General features: G+C 34.4%; 2 protein-coding genes across 8 annotated transcripts; one reads left to right on the top strand and one right to left on the bottom strand.

The window, feature by feature from the left end:
* The first annotated feature begins 338 nt into the window (after positions 1-338).
* Positions 339-7,909, top strand: LOC111806789 (uncharacterized). Of its 2 annotated transcripts, none has more exons than XM_087129053.1 (13): positions 339-1,147; positions 2,345-2,519; positions 3,712-3,744; positions 3,878-4,119; positions 4,225-4,441; positions 4,912-4,991; positions 5,232-5,316; positions 5,500-5,631; positions 5,727-5,840; positions 5,937-5,984; positions 6,876-6,960; positions 7,331-7,387; positions 7,493-7,909. In XM_087129053.1, exons 1-13 carry the CDS (start codon positions 924-926, stop codon positions 7,612-7,614), a joined length of 1,614 nt encoding a protein of 537 aa, XP_086985179.1. In that variant the 5' UTR covers positions 339-923; the 3' UTR covers positions 7,615-7,909. The 2 variants fall into 2 exon arrangements, with proteins under 2 accessions (XP_086985179.1, XP_086985178.1); XM_087129052.1 differs by having other exon boundaries at positions 3,712-3,795.
* On the bottom strand, positions 2,927-13,484 carry LOC111806790 (Serine/Threonine-kinase). 6 transcript variants are annotated; one of them, XR_015423160.1, is made up of 9 exons: positions 13,264-13,481; positions 13,107-13,180; positions 12,198-12,278; positions 11,008-11,100; positions 10,312-10,431; positions 9,618-9,689; positions 9,373-9,450; positions 8,790-9,051; positions 2,927-7,853 (listed from the first exon to the last, which is right to left on the bottom strand). XR_015423160.1 is itself a non-coding variant. In XM_087129054.1 (8 exons), exons 1-8 carry the CDS (start codon positions 13,370-13,372, stop codon positions 8,860-8,862), a joined length of 819 nt encoding a protein of 272 aa, XP_086985180.1. In that variant the 5' UTR covers positions 13,373-13,481; the 3' UTR covers positions 2,927-8,859. The 6 variants fall into 6 exon arrangements, 2 of the variants coding, with proteins under 2 accessions (XP_086985180.1, XP_086985181.1); XR_015423161.1 differs by having other exon boundaries at positions 2,927-3,262; XR_015423163.1 differs by having other exon boundaries at positions 2,927-3,218.
* Between the last annotated feature and the right edge of the window lie 514 nt (positions 13,485-13,998).

The raw sequence follows: 13,998 nt of genomic DNA, 5'->3' as shown, positions 1-13,998 counted from the left end.
GGCACTTGATAAATTTAAAAATTAAGGTTATTTTGAAACAAAGTTTAAAAATATTTTTTAAAGAACAAAATAAAAATAATTTCAAGGTTATTTTTTAAAAATTATTTTTAGAAACAAAAAGTTATTTTTAATATATTTTGAAATGATTTTATTGAAATTTTATGAAAAAGTTGAAGGTATTTTCTATTATTTTAGCCTAATTTTTATTGGTCTTCATAATTAATTAATTTAAAATGATTATAATGTGGATTTTATATTTAATTTATTAGTGACAAAAAAAAAAAAAAAAAAAAAAATTTGTGAAAACGAATTTAACCAACTAATTTCATTCTATGAACAGATCAAACTTCATGAATTGGATTCTTCACACCACCATTGTAATATCATCGTCATCTACGATCAAACTCCAATTCCATGGAAGAGCTCAGAATCGGGAAGAAGAATGGAAATTAGCGGTGATTCGAATCACGAAGGAGAGTCCATTTCGGGAAAAGTCATCGGAATTTCTTCAGGGTTCAGCTGTAATCGAAGGGCACAACGAAAATGTTGGAATCCTTCTCTGTCTCTCTTTTTCTCTCTCTCATTTCCATTTCTGGATCATATATACTTCCTCTTCATGCCTCCAATTCACTCTCTATTTTAGTTCTACGGTCATCCGGATTCTCAGCCTTCTTTCTTGAAATCCCTAAGAATTCCTTTTCTTCGACATTGAATCAACGTACCAATTTTTCTCTTTACAACTCCTTTTTCGATGTTCGTTTTGATTCCGTTGCCGCGCTGTTGCTTTGCTTGTTGATTTTCAACGATTTCGTGGTTGTTTCGAACTTGAGGCGGTGACGTTTTGGATATCGAATAGTTTGTTTGGGCGACTTGTTTTTGTGTTCTAGGGATGTTTTAGGGTTCTTGAGATTTCTATTGGAGAAATGGATTCGGCGAGGAGTTGGTTCAATAAGCTTCAGCCGAGAGATAGGCCGAGAGGTTCTTCGAAGAAGAAGGACGATAGTATGGAAGGGAACGAGGATTGTACTGATAAAATGGACGAAGAAGCGCATTCGAACAGCACTAAGCAGAAGGCTGCTGCGGCAAAGCAGTACATCGAGAATCATTACAAGGAGCAAATGAAGAATCTGCAGGAAAGGAAGGAAAGGTACATCTATGGCTGCTTCTCTTTTTGTTTGTGTTCTAGAAATTAGAACGATTGTGAAGTAGTAATGTTCAACCAAAGTTTTTGAAACTTGTTATGCATTCTTTAACTAATGCCTCTTAATGATTCTGGAAATGCCTAATTGGTTGAAGACACATTCGTCATGGAATTTGCAGAAACACACCCTGATCCTTATTTCATCATAGACACCCTGAACTAGGCGAGCTTTTGTTAAGAAACATGAAAGAATATACAAGATCATATAAACAAACAGCCACACACCTACAAAAAAAGGCCTCCAATCCAAAAGTAGATGTTAAAAGTAGTGTTTCTCAAAGAATAATGCTCTACCTCTCTAAAAATCCTGTTATTTTTTTCCAATCTGAATGGCCATAAAACTATGAAAGAACGATTGTGCCAAAGAACTCTCCCTTTATCCCTAAGAGGAGGGGATAATACTACCTCCTCCATCATGGACCTAAAATCTCTATTATGCACAAAAGAAACTCCAAATGAATCTAAGAAACGATCCCAATTGAACTGCACAAACTTGCAATTCTAGAACAAAGGATCAATATCCTATAATTCTGAAATGCACCATTGTAGATCCAAAACACGAAGAAGAGTGTCTTTGAATACGATCCAAATTGTTGATTTTCGGGCAGGCGACGACTTTGACCTTCTAAAAGAGAACACAGGGGCTTATGGGGAAGCAGAGGGAGAACACAAGGATTGGAAACAAAGAACTACAAGCCACAACCGGTGTAGGATTTGGGAGACAAAACAGAGAGCGACAAAACCGAAGCCATATGATGCAACTTCGTTTGCATAATTGAGTCATTCAGATATGCATAATTATTTTTGTTGTTTTTTCTTCATATGCATAATTGAGTCATTCAGATATGCGTACTGTCTACCTCTGGACTTTAGTACAGAAACTCTTCTGCTAACCTTGAAGAAAAGCTTGCTTACTCTTGAATTCTCTAGCACTTTTCTCAAATTATTGATCATCCATCGTTCTTTATCATTGTTTATATTAATATGAAGTACACAATTTGTACATAACTAATAACAAGAGCTATTATTGTACTTTCTAGCCCTGATTTTTAATATACATGTGAAACTTCCAAGTTATAGGTTCTTATTTGAGTAGCTTCAAATGGGTATAAAGTCTTGTTGATATATATTTTACGGATGCAGACGAAATATATTGGAAAAGAAGTTGGCTGATGCTGATGTTTCTGAAGAAGATCAAAACAATTTACTCAAGTATTTAGAGAAGAAGGAAACTGAATATATGCGCCTCAAAAGGCACAAAATGGGTGTCAGTGATTTTGATTTACTAACAATTATCGGCAAAGGTGCATTTGGGGAGGTATGTTTTACATTTTTTATGTATAAATTCTCTTTTCTACAGCTCTCAACCCCCCTGGCTCCCATTAAATGGAAATCATATCTGTTATTGGATAGTTTCAGGTTGAAATTGTATACTCCTCAATCTCTGTGACTACACTTTTGGGAACATACTCATAATCCTCGAGCTCAAGTTTGTCGTTTAACTAGTTAGATTAAACTACATAACTAGAAAAACAAATGCGTCATAAAAGTCAAATTTTAACGAACAACTTGAGCTTATCATGTTCATGCCATGTGGAATAAACTACTTGATTTTGTCTGTATTTCTCGAGATTTTTTATTTATCTTTTATTCTTTAAAATATCTTCTTTTTGTTTTTTGTTTGTTTGTTTTTTCTTTTATAACAAACAAAAGAAAAGAAAGATATTGATGAAAGGATCGTACAAAAGGGGAGATGAGATATCCCTACAAAGTCAAAGGGTTACAAAAAAGAATCCCAATTGGCCGAAATATGAACAATATCATAATTATAAAAGTATTTAGAGAGAGAACACCAGACGGGGGATATGCAAAGAGTATAATACACTCACATAACTCGTTGAGAACGCACACTTCGAAGACCCTCTGGTTTCTCTGTTCCACAGCTTCCAGAGAAATCCATAACAATATTAGACCACAGAAATCTTTCCTTATTCCTGAAGTGTGTACCAAAAACCAGCTGAGACAAACTCATCAATTCTATCAGGCAAACACCAGCTCAACCTAAAAATATAGATAATGAATGGTGTTCCTTCTTGTTTCCAGTAAGTTAGAATAACACTAGACTTTTGTAGCCAAAATTGAATGTAAAGTTTAAAACAGAAGTTGAAAAATTTGTAGGTACAAAATGGGAGGTGGATAAAATTTAGAGACAAAATTCAACGTCTAAAAGTTTAAGGAACTAACATGATCAACCATAGGATTGGCCTTGTGGTCATTGGGGTATATGAATGAGAACAAATTCAAACTTCATGGTACCCGCCTACCTAACATATTAAAGTCCAATCTTGACAACGTACATAAACAAGCCTAGACCCTCACTTAAAAAATTAAAGGAGTAAAATGAAAAAGAATTAAAGTTTGGAATCAAAACTATTTTTAAACCATATTTGTTTGTGTAGTTACTATTTTGGGGGTAACTTCATAAGTATATTATGTTCCTGATCTTGTAGGTTCGTGTATGTAGAGAGAAGACTTCAGGTCAGGTATATGCCATGAAAAAGCTTAAAAAATCAGAGATGCTTCGAAGGGGCCAGGTAATTTGTGGTGGCCTGCCCCATCTAGTATTCCAGAACTTATTATTCTGCATGCTTATGGGCGGTTTTGGAGATCTTTCAGGTGGAGCATGTGAGAGCTGAAAGAAATCTGCTTGCTGAAGTAGACAGCAATTGTATCGTGAAACTCTATTGTTCTTTTCAAGATGACGAGTTTCTTTATCTCATCATGGAGTACCTACCTGGTGGAGATATGATGACTTTATTGATGAGAAAGGATACTTTGACTGATGATGAAGCAAGGTTTTACGTTGGAGAGATAGTTTTGGCTGTTGAATCTATTCATAAGCACAATTACATTCATAGGTCTCTGGACTTTTATGCTCAGTGCATTAACTCCCTTGGATACTTATCATGAATTGTTCCTTTCAATTTTGAAATATAAGCTAACTCTGTTGTTCTGTATCACAGAGATATTAAGCCTGACAACTTGCTGCTTGATAAATTTGGGCACTTGAGACTCTCGGACTTTGGACTGTGCAAACCATTAGATTGCAGTACACTCAAAGAACAAGATCTTGATATAGGGAGTGTCCGTAATGAAGCTGGACAAAGTGATGAGCGTAATGCAGCTCCCCGTACTCAACAAGAGCAACTCCAACATTGGCAGAAGAATCGAAGAATGCTTGTACGCTTTCTCCCACCAAAGTTTGATTCTCTTATTTTTCTTTTTGATGGCATATGTTAAAGTGAACCTATAGTTGTGAAGGGATTTGTTTCATGGTTGGCTGTTCGCTTATTCTAGTGCTCTGCTATTAAATGGGGTCTTAGGAAATTCCTTGTTACAGAACTTCATTTTCTTGGTTAAATATCTGAAATGGGGATTTAGACACAAGGAATTCTCTTATAACCATAGATTAGCTTTAACCCTTCAAGATTGGAAGGTTGTGCTTCACTAGTTTCTCTTTGGGAGGGGCCTCTCCTACCCCTAAGGTGTTTTTGTTACTGTCTTCTCAATCAGGTCAAGTTGATGGATCATTGAATTTTATTATTATTATTATTTTTTTATTATTATTATTTTTTTATTATAGAAAATCTACCTGATTGTTTAGGCGCACATGATTTCTTCTTTTACCTTATGGTATATTGGAATTCCAGGCTTATTCAACAGTTGGAACACCAGATTATATTGCTCCGGAGGTTTTGTTGAAGAAAGGTTATGGCATGGAATGTGACTGGTAATTCTAAACTATTATACATCTATTAAGGGTGAATATAATAGATCTTATGATAATGACCTTTTAATATCTCAACTGCGAAAGAGATGGAGGTTATTTGGAGTGGCATCAATTTGTTTGCAATTTGATTTGCAACATTGTACTGGCACGACACCTTTTGCAACTACCATACCGACATTTTGGAGCAAATTTTGTAGGTAGTCTTTTACAATTTATGATTTTTTTCCTTCCAAATATTAGGTGGTCACTTGGAGCTATTATGTATGAAATGCTTGTTGGCTACCCACCTTTTTACTCTGATGATCCAATGTCGACATGTCGGAAGGTAACTTTCCTCTCCAATTTTGAATTTTATCCTCAATTTATATAATCTTTTGTAGCTTGCCTCCGTTCATATCTTGTGGTCGCTTAATGTGAAGGAAAATAAAAATAAAATTTTTTTTTTTTTAGATACTCCGTGAAGTCCTATGTAACTCATGAAGTTTTTTTGCATTGTTATTCTTTCCAGATAGTGAACTGGAGAACTCATTTGGTGTTCCCTGATGAAGCAAAGCTATCTCCCTTGGCAAAAGATCTTATCAGCAAACTACTATGCAATGTTGACGAGAGGCTAGGTACAAATGGCGCGGATGACATAAAGGTGTTGTATGGTGTGTCCATTTCTTAATTTCTTTTGGTTTAATTAGAAAAAAATTAAATAATCTCAAGGTTCCTGCCTGCCAATTTATCATCTAGGTTCATCCGTGGTTTGAAGGTATTGAATGGGATAGGCTATATGAAATGGAAGCTGCATTTGTTCCCGAGGTTAAAGATGAGCTAGACACTCAAAATTTTGAAAAGTTTGAAGAGGTAGCATGATTTCCCACTATCTTTGGTTAATTTGTCAGAGCAAGTTGTTTTGCTCATTTTCTCATTTACTTTTTGTTCATATTTCTATATCTACAGTGTGACTTGCAAAGCAGTTCTTCATCTAAATCTGGTCCATGGAGGAAGGTAACACTAAGTATTAGTAATAATTCATATAGCGTTTCTTCTATTCATTCATATTGCCCCTTATTTCCACTATGGTTTAGATAAGTAAATTCCTTGTCAAACAACCTTTGAAGAAGGTTCTACCGGAGTAAATTATCTAGCTTGCTTTTCATATTTATTTTCGTACATGTGCCGTTTATAATCCCTAGATATTAGGTGACAATAAATCCAAATAAACTCACATATACTATAGTAACAGTAAATCAGAATACATTTCTAAATACTAGGTAACAATAAATCAAAATAAATATAACAATAAATCTAAATAAGTATATTAGGTAACAAGATAAATTAGTGAGGTCAAGGGATTACACAAATATATCCTAACTAACTTAACAGAAGAATTACACAGACAATTAAGATCATTCCTTCAACACCGTTTGTTGATATGATAATGTTTTAGTTATCTATTCTCAAAGCTCCCCAATTTATCGGACTTTAGATCATAGCCATCAAATGATTTGATGGTTCCTAGCTAAGAAAATTGATAGAAAGGAGTTAAGTCCAAGGGTTTTATGCGTTGATTGAATAAGCTATTAATCTCCCCAATAAATAAATAAATAAGCTTCGGTGGATTCAGAAAGATTGTTTTGCAGGAAGTGATGCAGAAGAAAGTAATAATAATAAGAGAGGCACGAGGAGGAGTTGGCTTCTAAATAAAAACTATATATATGTATGTATATATGCAACAAGTCAATAACAAAAGTGATCTTTGATTTCCTAAAATTCGTGACAAATTTCCATACCAAATATTGCTTTTTCCATCGTAAGATATTTTGATATGATCTTCCTAATTTACAATGTGTTCTTCTTGTCATTCTCTGATTCCCTTCTTGATTTGTGTTGTATCAGATGCTCTCATCTAAGGACATCAACTTTGTTGGATATACTTACAAGAACTTCGAAATTGTCAATGATTATCAATTGCCTGGGATGGGTATGTCCTCTCACATTCGGTTGAAATATTTACTTTCTGGCTTAATAAGCAGATCTTTCCAACTTATCATTTTATGTTGATGTTCTTAGGACTCTAATAGTAACAAACCCCATAGTTTACAGGTGGTTTGTGCAATTTTTCCTTATATATGAGTCATTAGCACTCTTAGGGCCACACAGATTTCACCAAACATCCTTAAACTTCAATTTGAAAATGTTTTGAAGCAATCTCTCTATCTCTCTCTACCTTCACTATTTACACCTCAAGCATTTTTAAGATCACACATTTTTGCTCCAAGTTCTAGTTGGCATGTTCTGAAGAGGGAGATTACTCACGGAAATAATAATTGATTCTCTCTCTCAACGTGTAGCTGAATTGAAGAAAAAAAGCGGCAAACAAAAAAGACCGACAATCAAGTCAATCTTTGGTATGCACCAATATTTTCTTTTTTTCACTCTTTGTTCACAAAACTTATTACTAGATCGTCCCATTACAATGCTACCAGACTGATTTGAGTTACTGTTTCAAATAGATGGCGAAGAGGCAACAGATGCATCTGATACATCTAATTATGGTCAGTCCAGAGAAGGTAGCTTTTCAAACTCAATGACATCTCAACAGGATGAAGTTGAAACAAGGAAAGAGCCGATGTAACGTATCGATTCTCTGCGTGTCATCAGATGAAACAGCTGGAGCTCTATTTCATTAACTAATCTCAGTTGGACCTTATAGTATATATATAGGTAAAATGTTGGAAGTGTTTGACAGACTTTGGTTTAACAGAAAATTAAACTCGAGCAAGATGGTGTTGGATTTTTGGTTTTTAACAATCTGAACTTGGAGACGAGCCTTCGACTGTGGTAGCATTGTTCACAGGCAGGGGAATAACATATCTGATAAAGGTGTAATAGATCTGAAGAAGGTGAATAAAAGATCTGGTTTGTTATTATTTTTCGTTCTTTCTTGTCTTCCTTTTTTCCCACATATAATTTTGGTGGGGTTTTCTCAAGGATTTGTTGTACAAAATACACCAAACCAATAGCATATACACAAGTATTTCAGTGTAGATAATACACAGCAAAAGCAATATGTTCCACTCTACTTGATTGTTTCATGGTCTATGAATCATCAGGCTAGTCTACAATCATATTCTTTTACTTTGTCTTTGATTTGGTTAAATTTTGTCTCTCAACAGCCTTACCATTGCTAAATGTTAATTAATTTCTTATAACAAACTTGGAACTTTCATGATTCCTTTAAGCAATAATATTCAGAACAAATGATCAAGAGATTAGAGGAAATGTGATTATTAAGTCATGGTGACCTCTTATTTAAGATTTAATATCCAATTCCTCATGTAACAATTTCTTTTAACACGTTGAAGACAAGATATTAATGAATGCATATTATAGACAAAAATTTTAAGCTAAGTTTATGAACACTACTTTCACCTACAGGTTTCTTTGTTTCGTAATCTGCATATTATGTGTTATTATTTTAGAGCATAATGATTTTATATCTAGTTTTAATTTTCATCGCATATATTTTTACAAATGTGATTAGATTTTGGGGTATTCTTACTAATATTGCTTATAATTACCAAATTATAGTTTAAATTACGTCCAAAAATGTCCAAGCTCTATCATGAAATTACTTAACCTAGCCACTAAATGAAACAAAACGAATAAAAATATTCAAACTTAGTAACACAAAAATATTCAACTAAGAAAGAGCATCCAGCACAATCGGAATAATCAATGCTCACAGAAAATGAACTTTTTCCTAAATTCTATTATATTAAAAAAAGTATTCAAGGGATAGAAACTTACCTTTGAGCAAGATAATAAACATGAAGGGATGACAGCAAACAGAAGCACATGATTCAATCCTCCCTGGCTGTCAATCTTTCGATAACTGAACAAGTAAGCCTGTTGGTGATTGCACAGTTCGAAGGTAACCGGAGCCAATTAAATCCCGTATGTGAAATCTCATATCGAGCGAAGAAAAACGAAGACGCTTCTTCTGCAAAGATGTCATCATCATTTCTTTATATTTGGTACGTTTTAGCAAAGAAATGAGTTCCTTTCTACCCTGAATTCAGAAAAAGAAAAGAAAAGATAAGTCAGAATGCTCAATAGAACTGAAGAACACAGTGAATTTTAAATCTTATTTCAAACCACCAAGCCATAAGTTCTAAAAGACAGAACTGTCTTCACTGCAGTTCTCCTTCCTTTCTCAATAGGAACCATACGAGTCATTTTCCCAAATCTCAGAGGTTAAAAGTCTAGTTTGAAAACTCAGGAACTAAAATGCTGCCAAACTCAAATTTGAGGACCAAAAGTGTAATTTTTCCTGCCATATAAAATAAATAGCTATTGCAAAATCATTTCTCAGGTAAGTTATTTCAGATACCTGAGAAATGCCTTTCAGTACTGAACCAATACTTGGAATTGCAAACCAATACACGTTTGGATCAATAAGTTGGCGATTCTGGAAAGAGAGATACAAGTGAATATACACAATCAAACGCATATAACATGGTTGAAAACTACTAAGAAACAAGCAAATCATGAACTTAGCCAAATAAAAAAAGACCAGCAGATCTATATTCTTTTCCACATTAAAGGCAGTTTAATGAGAATCTCAAGATTACTTACAAGGAGTCCAGCGTTGATCAAGAGGGAGATATCTTCATCTTTAACCTTTCCCCCAAGAGATAAGAGAGTGCACTGCAGGAAGAAATTAACCAGTTAGTTTCCCTTTTCTAACCAGGGGAATATGTTGAGCCCTCGAGTCCAAAAAATATTTTGGGCTTAGTTTTTGCATCCTCACAGTTATTTGGGGATAACTCATTCACCTTTTTTGTTTGGGTTTCTTCAATAATACAAGTTAAAGTTCCCCACCAAAAAAACAAAGGATCATGAAACACCTCCTCCCAATGAAGGTTTTTTCTTCTATTGAGAAAGCATTCAACTAGAAAGAGAAAACGAGAACTCCTTTGAGAAAGAAATCATTCGTACTTCCAATTCTGCTGTCCTACTAGACTTCCATACCCAACAAATAACGTTCAAATCTCCACTAAGCCCCATATGACTGCAGAGACCTAAACAGCCCTGAAGCTCCACCCATAACTCCTTCATACAGTTATGGGAAGCTGGCCTGTACAGCATAGTTAAGTAAATGAACTTCATATTTTTATCCCCAGTATGTTAAAGAATTGAATATTTGAATGAATAATGCAACATCTAGCGTTGCATCCTTCTATATATTTGCATAAATCTGATCATCTCCAACAAGCTATTGAAACAGTCCAAAGAATATAGCGTCTATAGGAAGTATACATTTACTCACAAGCTCCTGATGTCCAATACTAGGTTCCAATTTGCAATCCAGAACATGCGTCTTAAACCACTGAAAAATTCCCGTGCCAAGTTGCATCCTTTCTTCAAATCTTGATATCACATGGTCAATCTGTATGTAAACAATTAATATATAAAAGGAAAAAGAGAGAGAACTTGAAATCATGGCAGCAATAAATGCATTATTTAATAATAAATAAATTCACATGTTAGTGTCATAGACATAAAATAAAAATAAATCCTTCAAAATTCTAATGAATAAGAAACATTTTATCACAAAGTGGGAAAGATAAAAAACCTGAAGGGGAAGGTACTGTATCCATTCTCGTATGAAGGCAATTAAAAAGGCACACCGATTGACAATCATGAAAAAGAAGGGTAATGAAAAAAAATAAACAAAGATGTGCCAAATTCATTAAGTCCTTAGCTTTATTCTCTTTCACAAGTTCTACAATTTCTTTTTCAACAAATGTTCCCAACAGAAAGCTTTTGACACACCCCACCAAACGATAAACAATGCTTGAGCAAATTAAGAAGGCTGTAACATTTGGACCAAGACCAAGACCAAGAGAAAGCCAAGGACCAATCAACCCCTTAAATGTCCACACACAGATTACAAGCAAGCAAAATGTCCATGACGAAATACTGGGGGTATTATTTACATATGTACACATTAAATAAAACCAACCTGCTTCAGATAGTCATCCAGAAACATTATTGCATGATCATCTTGTCCAGTATTCAGTTTGAATACACGCACTACCTTTTCTCGTTTTAGACACTGCAAAAGACAAAATCTATGAACAAAGATCATCATAAACCAAATTCAAAATATTTTTCAAAAGTTATAAAGTTGAGGTAAGAAAAGTACAATTGAGAATAATATTAAGAAAGCAATCCTGCACAGCAACATTTCTTATAAAAATCCTACACAGAAACACAATCAGTCAAGAGGAACTGATTTAAGCACCTCAGTTGTCAGAAGTGTTTCAGAAAGACTTATAGCAATGGCAGTTAAATTATAAAGCATAGACACTTGTAAAATGACCAAGTGTTAATGTTGGACACCAACAAATTCCAACAAGTCCTTCTGCGTATCCTGTTTTTTATTATTTTTTTTTAAACTTTCCAACATGCAAGGAAACATTGGAGACACATAAATTTCTTTCTCACTAATAATGACGATATGGGAGATGAAAGAACATGGAAAGGTTAAGTAGTGGCAGATCAATGCTTTGTGGTGCAAGTAGTGGCATATCAAGACAAGAATCTCTTAATAGACTAGCTGAAATCCATGGTTATTTTTTGACCGGAAAATGCACTTTTACAACATAAGAGAAGGACCCGGCCTGAGTTGAATGGACCATTGGCCAATTCACAACGGTAGGAGTTTCTTGACTATCAAAATACACAAGATTTTAAAGGCAAACATGCTTTGGAGTTGTTTTGCTAGAGCCCTATTTTGGTTTCTTTCTAAGGAAAGAAATAAAAGGATTTTTTACGATATTTTATTATCTTTTGATTTTTCTGTATTAGTGTGATGGACTTTGCGTCTTGTGGTGTTCTAACCACACACACACACACACACACAAAAAAAAAAAAAAAAAAAAAAAAAAAAAAAAAAAAAGTTGTAATAATAGCCCTATAATGGCTATAACATGTTGGAAGGCAATTCTTTTGTAGCTTGTTTGGGAGGGGTTTGGGTTCCGTCTACCCCCAGCCTTATGCTTATTCTTCCTCTTTTGAAAAATGCAAAGTTTGTGTTGCTCGGCATTGCCTCACATGCACCAAAAACTAATCTTTCAGTTTCCGACGTCGCAGGAGAAAAACTTACAAACCTAGAAATTACAAGGTAGAAGAGAGGAAAGAAATACAGACCTCTAGTTCCCTGTCTACTTCTGTTCGGTCTTTCAAAGTACTATACAACTGTGATTGCAAAATGAATGGCTGAATCGACACCTGAAAACAAGGAAAAGTAAATAGTATAATAAGAAACTTATGTTTTATGAGCTCGACTCAGATTGATTTCTTTCAAACGAAGATGCAAATGCTCCATAGATTGCAAAGCAAGGCAGAAAACAGGGGACAAACCCAATTCATGAGGACGGACTAATAAATAACTAGTTATGTGCTGCACAATGACATGAACTTCTATTTTCCCATGTTCACCACTAATTAAGTTATTTTGATTCTGCCTTCAATAACTCGGAAAGTTCCATTGATGAAGATTACAATGAGAAGAATAATATAGAACACGCATACTACTGCAAGAACACTAAAGCAATGTTAATCCTAAAGAAAAATCCCTACTAGTGCCCATATATCACAGAGTCTGCCTCTTCTTCGATGCAGGGGGAAAAGAGCCTAGCGCCACAGCACCCATACGTCTTCAAAGATTCCTTCATTTGGGTATCTACCCGACTTCAGCTTGGAATTACTAAGTTTGTTTGAGGATTGAACTAGCGCCAAAAAAAGTCTTGGTTCTCTCCATCCAGTAGGTTCATAAACAACCGAAAAAGAATTTCCCACACGAAATTTCTCCTCAACTGGAAACCTTCCTTGGCCGTCGAACATAGCCGAGGCTCTCATATCCGATACATGGCATTCTCTGGGAATAAATGACCTACTAACTATAATTATTTTGAATCACTCGGTTAAAAAAGTTGAATAGTCCCAATACACACACATATCTCTGGCTCTCAATTTTCAGCTTCTCCATGAAACGAACAATAAAACACTCAACCTAACTACGGAGACAAAAATCGAAGGAGATTAAAGAACACGAACCTTGTCGATGTTGGGAAACTGAACTCGCATCATACGAAGCGCCACCAAAGTATCGCTAAATGTAAGACAATCCTCTGCATTTAAAGTAAAAGTAACACACTTCATGAATCAATCAGTGTTTAGGCGAATAAAATGATAGAAAGTGGTCAGACAGTACCTAGAGAGTCAATTTCAGAATTGCCATCGCCATTGCCATCGCCATCATCTTCAATTTCGGCCTCTCTTCGGCGTTTCCTTGGTTTAGATGATTCCGAAGAACTGTTCATTGGCGCGGAATTGGATCAATGCAGTAGCTTCTTCCACCTCAACTGTAACTGTGAGAAGGAATCTCTTCCCTCCAGTTTTGTTCCCTCCAGCTTAGCCCTAAAATTAATTTCAACTGAATTAAACCCGACTTACTCCTAATTTTCAAAATTAATTTTTTCTTCATTATTTATTTATATATATAATTTTATTTTATAATTATTTATTCCATCCAACCACTCTAATAAATTTTTATATATATTACCAACAAAAATTTTAATTAAACGAATTAATTTTATTATATTAAATTATCTGATGGTATGCTATCGAACTGTTATTTATATGATTAGGTTGGGTTCATTATTTTAAAAAAATGTGAATAATTTAAGACACGTAGAGAAGGAGGAGGCTCGTCCGCCGCCCAGTCACCGACAAAGCGCCTCTCGATAATTTTTTTTATTATATAATAAAAAAATAAAAAAAAATATTCGATTAATTAATCGACCTATTAGATAATATTTGATAAAATTATAAATTAATAATTTTGTATTTAATAAATTTGGTAATTTTAAAAAAATATTAAAGTTTAGAAATTATTTTAAAAAAATTATAGGCTATCAATTAAATTAAATTTATAATTGAAGATAAA

Source organism: Cucurbita pepo, chromosome 12 (assembly GCF_057944985.1).
Source record: "Cucurbita pepo subsp. pepo isolate OVF chromosome 12, ASM5794498v1, whole genome shotgun sequence".
Lineage (NCBI taxonomy): Eukaryota > Viridiplantae > Streptophyta > Magnoliopsida > Cucurbitales > Cucurbitaceae > Cucurbita > Cucurbita pepo.
The sequence above is the reverse complement of the archived record's forward strand: the minus strand, read 5'-3'. Positions and strand labels throughout refer to the sequence as shown.